This window comes from Physeter macrocephalus, chromosome 8 (assembly GCF_002837175.3).
Source record: "Physeter macrocephalus isolate SW-GA chromosome 8, ASM283717v5, whole genome shotgun sequence".
NCBI classification, from domain to species: Eukaryota; Metazoa; Chordata; class Mammalia; order Artiodactyla; family Physeteridae; genus Physeter; species Physeter macrocephalus.
In genome coordinates, this window is record NC_041221.1 from 154,343,258 (window position 1) to 154,353,506 (window position 10,249).

General features: G+C 38.7%; 1 protein-coding gene across 3 annotated transcripts; it reads right to left on the reverse strand.

The window, feature by feature from the left end:
• Positions 1-3,459: 3,459 nt before the first annotated feature.
• On the reverse strand, positions 3,460-10,249 carry FAM200C (family with sequence similarity 200 member C). Of its 3 annotated transcripts, XM_007104687.4 has the most exons (3): positions 9,864-10,249; positions 8,928-9,005; positions 3,460-5,877 (listed from the first exon to the last, which is right to left on the reverse strand). In XM_007104687.4, the coding sequence occupies exon 3, from the start codon at positions 5,825-5,827 to the stop codon at positions 4,046-4,048; it is 1,782 nt and encodes a 593-aa protein (XP_007104749.2). In that variant the 5' UTR covers positions 5,828-5,877; positions 8,928-9,005; positions 9,864-10,249; the 3' UTR covers positions 3,460-4,045. The 3 variants fall into 3 exon arrangements, with proteins under 3 accessions (XP_007104749.2, XP_007104750.2, XP_028349216.1); XM_007104688.4 differs by lacking the exon at positions 8,928-9,005 and having other exon boundaries at positions 9,864-10,184; XM_028493415.2 differs by having other exon boundaries at positions 8,928-10,184.

The window sequence follows — 10,249 nt, forward strand, 5'->3', positions numbered from 1 at the left end:
AAAAAAAAAAAAAAAAAAAAAAAAAAAAAAAGTATATGTCTATTTGGTTTTGATTCCCATTGGATTGTCTGAAAACACTGACCTATCCATTCACTTTAAGTGGCTTTTGGTGGCTTAGGAAAGCAGCCAAGATGTCAAAAATCCACGTGGTCAAGTCAGTTTTAGGCAAAAAGCCCTTTTTAATCTTCTCTTTCCCACTGTTTCTCAATGATTTCTTGCAGTCTGGTAGTTATTGGCTCCATGAGAGTTGTCACCAATTTTGTCACCACCAGAGATTCAGGTGGGGCATTTTTTTTTTTTTTTTTTTGCGGTACGCGGGCCTCTCACTGTTGTGGCCTCTCCCGTTGGGGAGCACAGGCTCCGGATGCGCAGGCTTATTGGCCATGGCTCACGGGCCCAGCCGCTCCGCTGCATGTGGGATCTTCCCGGACCGGGGCACGAACCCATGTTCCCTGCATCGGCAGGTGGACTCTCAACCACTGCGCCACCAGGGAAGCCCCTTGGGCATTTTAAATTTGAGCTGCTAATCCCTTTTCTAGAGATGTTTAAAATCACGTATTTGGGAAAATCTGTAATGAGAATAAGTTTGCTTTTAACCAGTCATGCACTGAGAGTGACATCTGCTGGTCAAAAAGATTATTATTTATACTGTCTTGACTCCTTTTTGCAATTTATCGACGACCTCATATTATGAGAATATAAGAAAAACAATTATGTCTTCCTTGGAAGAAAAAGAAACGAACACATAGGACTTATATATGCCAATATATGTACTACTGTGGGAGATTTTTTAAATTAAAAAAAAAATCTAAGTTTCCTCTTCATTTTATCAGACACAGCAGTCTCATTCATTTGATCAGGGGAAAATGAACTGTTGTAGAATTTGAAAAAGAATTAAAAACTTGGTTAGCCATTTCCTTTAAAGTGTCCTTTGGGTTTTTGTTTCAGAGCAGAAACTAATGAATTCAGTCTAAGAGAAAACTGTAGTGGACCTAACAAAAGACTGGCTATCTCGGGTCGTTTGCTTTTGGCATTTCATCCTAATCTTGCTATTGTACTGTTAGGTCCCAGGCTTCATTCATACCCTTGCTCCCATTCCTACTTCCTTCCTATCTATCTTTTATTTATAGTGTTGTATTTATAGTGTATGTGAAAACAAATATCTTATATTGCAGGCCAAGCCTTCTAATTTGTGACAAGCGTGTTCCTTGAAAGCAGAGGGGCCATTCTAACTATGCAGCAACAGGGAAGGACAAACACCAGCAGGTCAGAATAGATATGGCCCGATCAGCGCTGCTGAGAAGGGCCAAATGTCAGCCTGGCTCGTAAGCCAACACCTTTCACGCTAGAGCCACATGCTTCCACGTACTGGGCTTGAACTAATCTGCAGGATGACTGAGAAAGCCATGCAAATTCAGAGAAAAGAATGCAGTCAGAAGAATTCTAGTATGACTAAGAGTGGCTGGGCATTTTTTTTTTTTTTTTTTGCGGTACGCGGGCCTCTCACTGTTGTGGCCTCTCCCGTTGGGGAGCACAGGCTCCGGATGCGCAGGCTTATTGGCCATGGCTCACGGGCCCAGCCGCTCCGCTGCATGTGGGATCTTCCCGGACCGGGGCACGAACCCATGTTCCCTGCATCGGCAGGTGGACTCTCAACCACTGCGCCACCAGGGAAGCCCCTTGGGCATTTTTAATTTGAGCTGCTAATCCCTTTTCTAGAGATGTTTAAAATCACGTATTTGGGAAAATCTGTAATGAGAATAAGTTTGCTTTTAACCAGTCATGCACTGAGAGTGACATCTGCTGGTCAAAAAGATTATTATTTATACTGTCTTGACTCCTTTTTGCAATTTATCGACGACCTCATATTATGAGAATATAAGAAAAACAATTATGTCTTCCTTGGAAGAAAAAGAAACGAACACATAGGACTTATATATGCCAATATATGTACTACTGTGGGAGATTTTTTAAATTAAAAAAAAAATCTAAGTTTCCTCTTCATTTTATCAGACACAGCAGTCTCATTCATTTGATCAGGGGAAAATGAACTGTTGTAGAATTTGAAAAAGAATTAAAAACTTGGTTAGCCATTTCCTTTAAAGTGTCCTTTGGGTTTTTGTTTCAGAGCAGAAACTAATGAATTCAGTCTAAGAGAAAACTGTAGTGGACCTAACAAAAGACTGGCTATCTCGGGTCGTTTGCTTTTGGCATTTCATCCTAATCTTGCTATTGTACTGTTAGGTCCCAGGCTTCATTCATACCCTTGCTCCCATTCCTACTTCCTTCCTATCTTTAGATATGCATACATATTAAACTTTATACATACTCTTCCAGATTTATTCCTGTATTAGCTTTGGAAATTTCCTCCACTGCTCTTGATGTCAGATTATACTGGGAAAAATTAGGACTTACATTTTCTAACTATATTTTTATAGAAAAGAAGGCATGTATTTATATTTATTGATAAAGCATTTTGATGGACAGTGATAAAGTTTAGTTTTGTGTAGGAAATATAAACTTCAATTTGTGTACTCAAGTGGCATCTAAATTTGATAGTTGGACTTCATTCCCCTTCAAGTTTAAAAAAAAAATTTCAAAAGTGCTATGATTACCCACCTTATAAACTTTGTGGATACCCCTGATTCTTTCCATGTGATAAATTTCTAGAGGGAAAAATCCTCAATCAAAGGGCTATGAAGAATCAAGAGGAATGAAAATTAGTACTATCATAACAAAAAAATTGGAAGTAGTAGGAGAGGAGATGGATGTTTTATAAATTAAGTCCTTACCTATTATCAAGAGGAGTCAACACCTAACTTCTAAATCTGATAAATAAAAACTGGCCTATGTATTTGGTATAACATATTACTTAGATATATGGGTGGGACCATAAAATGTTAAAGCAGAAATGGTTAAGGTAATTGGGTAGGAAGGGGACTGTGGCTTTTCATTATAGGACTCATTTCTTCTCCAGCCTTGAGCATGTTGTACTTCGATAAAACATTAAATTTTGAAATAAAAAATGTTAGTTTATTTACATTTAAAAATAAATCTAGCCAAATTATCATCCAGGAAAGTATATTAACCTAGATTCCCATGGGGAACTTTTTGGTGGCCCTGAATTACTACAGTGACTTCATGTCAATTTCTTTATTATTTATATTCTGATCCATTCAAAAGTTTTGAACCATCTTAGAAAAATGCATACAGCATAAGGTATAAAATAAGTGAGGAAACTGGAATAAAGGAAAAATAAGTGTAGGAAAAATAAGATGAGGTGAGAGGACCAAAGAATCCATCGGAACCATATGGAAAGCTGGTTAAGAATGAAGATCCTTGATCCTGTCCAGACCAGTTAAATTAGAATCTCTCAAATAGGGCTCTGGGATCTCCTCTTTAGCAGCCCTGATGACTTGGAGTCTGGATGTAATTTAAAAGAAGACAAAGAGTGACTAACAGGATATTAGGATGTTTATTAATGTCATGGAATTTAGAGCATAGGAACTAAGAGGAATGGACATTGTGAGACTAACTCCAAAGAATACATTTAAAAATAAATCTTACATTAACTAGGATCATCCCTTCTCTCACTATAACATTTCATAATCCTCTTCTGATTTCATTAAGCTCCCCAAAACAACTCTCAAGGACATGGGAGGACTCAGTCTGTCATTTCATCCTTTGACTTTTAACATGAGATGCATGTTCTGGGAGGTCTTTTTCTCTTGGCTCTATTTGTAGCCTATTGTACCATTTAGCTTGGATATTCTAGTGCTCGAGTGTCTTTTTTTATGTATCACATCAAAAGGTTAAACAGATACTTAGAAGAATCCTATGTATCAGCAGCACTTAATCTTTTCTGCTGCTTGTGCTTTTATTCTCAAAACATATTTTCACGTCTCATGTGAAAATTAAAAGTTAAAAATGCTAAACTTTTAAAGGATTTGGTATATCATAAATATAAAAGAGACAGAATTATAACTTAATTTTACAATGGAATTAAGAATATATTAAAAATTATACATTAAAAAAGTCTATCAGCTTACAGTGACTTTTGTAGCTGTAGTTTTTGTTCAATGATGTCTGAGAAACGAGGAACTTTTTTTGAAATAGCCACACGGATGTCATCACTCATATTCAAGTAGCTTCTGGACTTTGTTTTAAAATGCAAAAGTGATGAAAATCCCAACTCACAAAGATATGTAGTTGCAAATGGTATAAGGATTTTTAGAGCTGTCTTTGCTAGCCTTGGAAATGCTGTGAATTGAGCACACCAGAAATCCTCAAGCTTCATTGTCTCAAATTCCATTAGGATTTGGCCACTAGCTCGTAATTCAGCAAGATCATTTTTCATTAAATAGCCATCATCGACAAAGTCCAAATTAAAAAGAAATGGATCCAGTATCCATTTACTTGCCTCATCAAGATCTCCAACAGAGAAATATCCGTGGAAGAAGTTGCTCAACTGTTGCAGGTGCACTGTTATTTCAGCTGCAATGCATAATGCTTCATTATCTGAAACAACAATTTCTTCAAGAAAAGGAAAGTTGGTGAAATTTCCTTTCTCAATTCGCTTTAGCCAAAATGGAAACTTCCTAACAAAAGCAGACAATTTCTCTCTAGCTGATACTGTGTTCATTCCAGTCCTTTGCATAGATGCACTAAGTTCATTTAGGTGTTTGAATAAATCTGCAAGATATGCTAGGTGAATTTTTAACTCTTTGTTTTCAAAGCCATCAACTAAATTGCTGCTTTGGTGGTGAAGAAACTGATTTATTTCTTCATACATTTCAAAAATATGAGTAAGTATTTGGCCTCGGGAAAGCCACCTCATTTCAGTATGGAAAAGGAGAACACTATACTCTATTCCAATTTCTTCAAAAAAAGCCTGAAACAGGCGATGATTTGGAGCTCGCCCTTTGATAAAATTTATTACCCTCACCACAGTAAAAAGAGCATCCCTCAGTTTTTTAGGCAATGTCTTTGTGACAAGTTCATGAGGGTTCAACAAACAATGTGTGATCACGATATGAGGTACCTCTTTTTTCATACAGGAAACAAATTCTGAATTTTCTCCTAGGATAGAAGAGGCACCATCAGTACAAACAGAGCCACATACATCGAGTGCTATCTTATGCTTCAAAAAGAAGTCTCTGAACAGACTGAACACATCTTTTCCCTTCAGTGTTAACTGCAGTGGTTCACAGAACAGGAATTCTTCTACGATCTCTCTTTCCTTTATGTATCGCACAAATGCCATTAGCTGACTGCAGTCATCCATGTCTGTTGTCTCAGCAAGCTGAATACCCACTTTAAGAGGACTGGCTTTGATATCTTCTAGAACTTGCTGTAAGATATCCTGGCTCATTTCATCAATTCTAGAATGGATCACATCATCTGATAAGGATACCTGCTGAAGCTTCTTTTGTGCATCTGGTCCCAAAACTATTTGTGCTATTTCTAGTGCACAAGGTTTCACTAATTTTTCAGCTATTGTATGAGGATTCTTCTCCTTGGCACATAAATACGCAAACTGATATGATGCCTGTAGTAAGGTATCCTCCTGAGATGCAACTCCAAATGCTTTCAGGGTTTCACTCTGATCAGATGGTGTTGGCACATGTTTCAGGCTATTGAGATCGTGCCCACCTACACCACCATGCTGTCTGTTAAAATGGTCAGACAGCTTTGATGGTCGGAGGTCAGCGTTTGAAAACACAGAGTTACACAATACACACTGTGGGCGCTGAGTTCCATCAACCTCCGTTGTACAGGTGAACCAGTAACGAACATAGTCATCGTCCCATTTGCGTTTCTTCGACATGGCACCCCAAAATTCTCACGTAGTATTCCAGAGGTGTCGCAGATTTTTTGCTTTGGAAGTAAAATATAACCCAGACATTAAAAACCAGTGGCTAACTGAATTAAAACAAAGCCACATCACATGCCATCCTGTCATCTGTGTACATGTCAAGAAATATCCTGCAACGTGTCAATTCAAAGTAAGCCATGACAGCATGACAGTCCAACTTAAACCTAGCAAACTCACAGCTATAGCCCTGGAATAAATACCTTGCCAGCAAGTTATATATGAGAGATTAGGGCTTATGCAAATTGTGGCTACCCATAAATTCTCTATTGATGAATTGCAGTTATGGCTTAATTTGTTTTCAGTGATGTATGTTCCAAACAAATCTGGTACATTTTGTATCCCCAGAAAAGGCATCTCACTACCACCCCCTTCTTTGCATCTTATGCCAAGGATGTATGCACACCCCCAGTTATGAACTAGTGTATAGAGAAGGGAGTAATTCACTAAATACTGTAAGGAAGGGCAGATTTTGACATGGTGGCCAGTTCTTTCTAATAGTTAAGGATTAAACAGGTCTATAAAACTATTTGATCCTTGAGTGGCTTTGACTCCAACTTAAGCAGAGAATTTCAAACAGGTCTGACCAAGCCACCCTTGACACACAAGCAGGATACACACTATCAGTCCATGATTCACACTGTCCATATAAAAAAGCAAAACAAGTTGCTCAGGAGAAACACAACTATTCTTGTTACTGAAACTTCAGAAGAAGCTCTCTCATAGAAGAAAAGCCTTAATTACAGTACAAAAGGATGTAGAAAGCAGTGGTTCTCTAGTTTAGTAAATGGAGGAATCATATAAGTCTCTTGCTAAAATGCAGATTCTTGGACCCCACCCTGAGATATTCTGATTCCCTAGCTCTGGAGTAGGGGCCCCAAATCTGTATTCTAAATAAGCATTTTAGATAATTCTTACGAATAGTACCTAGAACAGTAATCTCTAACAAGAGATGCCTATCACAATCATTGGGAGCCCCTTTGAAAGTATACATGTCCCTATACCACCTCAGAATTAATAAATCATCATCTCCAAAAGTAGGACAAAAGAATCTAAAATAAAGTTGTCCAGGTGATTCTGATACACATCCTAGTACATAGACAGATTTAGAGAAATGAAACATAGCCTCGAGCCAATTCCTAGCTTACAGATATGCTAGGTTGCTAAGTAAACACTAAATGCTTTAACAGGCAGTTACGTTTTCTGAGTTGATGACAACTTCTTACGAAAGTTGAGGGACCTAACATTTCTCCAAAGAAGACATATGGATGGCCAAAAAAATACACGAAAAGATGCTCCACATCACTAATTATTAGAGAAATGCAAATCAAAACTATACCTCACCTCACACTGGTCAGAATGGCTGTCATCAAAAAATCTACAAACCTGCTAGAGAGGGTGTGGAGAAAAGGGAACCCTCTACACTGTTGGTGGGAATGTAAATTGGTACAGCCACTATGGAGAACAGTATGGAGGTTCCTTAAAAAAACTAAAAATAGAGCTACCATATGACCCAGCAATCCCACTCCTAGGCATATATCTGGAGTAAACCATAATTCAGAAGGATGCATGCACCCCAGTGTTCACTGCAGCACTATTTACAACAGCCAGGATGTGGAAGCAACCTAAATATCCATCGACAGAGGAATGGGTAAAGAAGATGTGGTACATATATACAATGGAATATTACTCAGCCATCAAAAGGAAGAAAATAGATGGGTAAAGAAGATGTGGTACATATATACAATGGAATATTACTCAGCCATCTAAAGGAAGAAAATAGTGCCATTTGCAGAGACATGGATGGACCTAGAGACTGTCATACAGAGTGAAGTCAGAAAGAGAAAGACAAATATCGTATAATATTGCTTATATGTGGAATCTAGAAAAACGGTACAGATGAACTTATCTACAAAGCAGAAATAGTCACAGATGTGGAAAACAAACTTATGGTTACCAAGTGGGGTAGGGAGGATGGGATGAATTGGGAGATTGGGATTGACATATATACAGTACTATGTATAAAACAGATAACTAATGAGAACCTACTGTATAGCACAGGGAACTCTACTCAGTGCTCTGTGGTGACCTAAACGGGAAGGAAATCTAAAAAAAGAGTGGATATATGTATAACTGATTCAGTTTGTTGTATAGCAGAAACACAACATTGTAAAGCAACTATACTCCAATAAAAACTAAAAAAAAGTCATAAATGAAACATTAACAAAATTTTAATTTAAATTAAAAAAAAAAAAAAAAAGGAAAGTTGAGGGACCTAAAAAGAAAGACATGCCTTTTTTTCTTTCTCCCTCCTGAGCAATGAGTAAAGGTGTAATCCACAGGGAGACTCAAATATACCTTAGAAAACATTTCTATCTCCCACGTAAATAAGTGATCCCCTAAATTTCCAGAGTTCTGTGCCACAGAATGTGGCTAAAATAATGTAACAAGAGTACATTTAAATCCAAATGCCCACTTTGGCCATTAAAAAAAAAATCACAGTAAGCCAAGAATATTAAGGCATTAGCTTTCTAGAGGCTCTGCCAAGAATGACTAGTTGTAAAATGCACTTCTATGTAACTAGTAAGTTGATCTGCCATATGGTTATCAGTCCGTTTAAAATTGGAAGATGTCTGCCAGTCAGTGAAGACAGTTTAAAGTTTAGAGTTGATCTTAAGCGTTCCTTTATCAAGTGATGAGACTATGGGCCAACTGTGTTTAGAACCTCTCCTAACTGATAACAAAATGATGACATAAGCATAAAAAATGCTTATGTTTCTGTATTCTGTTATGTATATTTTGGGGAACATAGGGAGTGAAGGAAAAAGCTTTACTTCAAATGATTTCTCACTAGAAATCATTATAGGATGAGTTTAGAGTCCATTGTTCCCCCCTCTGACTATGCTACTCATACTACTCAAGTATATTCTGATTGAAGATTAACCTGTTTGGAAAAGAATTTTTAGAAAAATTCATTTGTAGTATTCTTCTCCATCCCCTTCAAAAAGGGAGAATAGGTAGAAAGAATTTTCAAGATCCTCAAAGGTGAACTTACCGCCCAAGAGGCTTTCTTGTGTTTTAGAAACTCACAATTTTCACTTGCTCCTTTGTGGTATTTAGCAATCACAATATCCTAAAATATGTAAACATTAAAAAAGCATCATCTTATTAAGGAATTATTGTTAACTGAAACTGTGATAATGGTATGGTTGTGTTTAAAAAAGTCTTCATTTGTTAGAGATACAGACTTAGTTATTTACAAGTGAAATGATGTCTGGGATTTCCTTTGAAATACAGTACTTCAGCGCACACACACACACACACACACACCCACACGGGTGGAAACAGAACAGGACTGGCCTTGAGTTGGTAACTGCTAAAGCTGGATGATGGGTACACATCATTACACCATTCTCACTCTATGTATGCTGGAAATTTTCCATAATAAACAGTAAAATAAACAAAAAGGTTTACTTATTAAGATAGACATAATTAGTTTTTAGAATGATTATTTTGAGAGTTTGTTGAAAGCTATCTGAAGATGCAGAATGAAAGACCAGATGTAACAGAGTAAAATGTTTTGCAAATTTATGAAGGGTAGATACGAAAAAGCATCACAATTTAGAGAAAAAACTGTCAGTTACAAGTGAACATTAACCTAACAGAAATACCTGAGAAAGGCTAAAACATCTATTTCAGCAGTGACAACACTAAAGTGCAGTTGTAAACCGAAAACCCCAAACCAAACACAATCCAACTTGTACCTGGCCACCGCCTATGCCCGTCCATGGTAGGTGCCGGTGTCCAGGGAGGCAGAGGATTGAATCATTCCATTTTACATCGTTAAGAGCAAAAGCCAGGAGAGAAGGGACGGGAATGCAATAGCTGAGCAAATGCGCCAGAGGCAAACGCCTGGGATCCTGGCTTTGTCACTTAGGCTGGGACCTGTCCAAGCTTCAGTCCCTCAATCGGGGAGGACAATGGTACCTACCTTATAGGGCTGTTGGGAAGTTTAATTATGAGAATGCATGTAAACAACACCAGCTCGTAACTGGTAGGACCTGTTGGTGTATTATAAGGACGGAGCGTTTAGGAGGCGGCCCGGGCGAGCTAAGGACGCCGGCGGCGCGGGAAGAATACTATGCTCGGTCTCCACCCGACGTCTCCGAGCCAGAGGAGCAGGCCCAAGCGATGCTCGGGCTTCTTTTAGGCGCCCGTTTCGGGCTCCAGTTCGCTCTCCGCGCAGGCTGGGGCCCAGCCTCCGGGCGCTGGAACCAGTCTAGGCGGCGGTTCCTCGTGTCCGACTCCCGAGCAGGACGCTGCGGGGCGCGGTGAAACAGCAGCGCCCGCGACGGCGCCCGCGACGTCCCCCGCTCC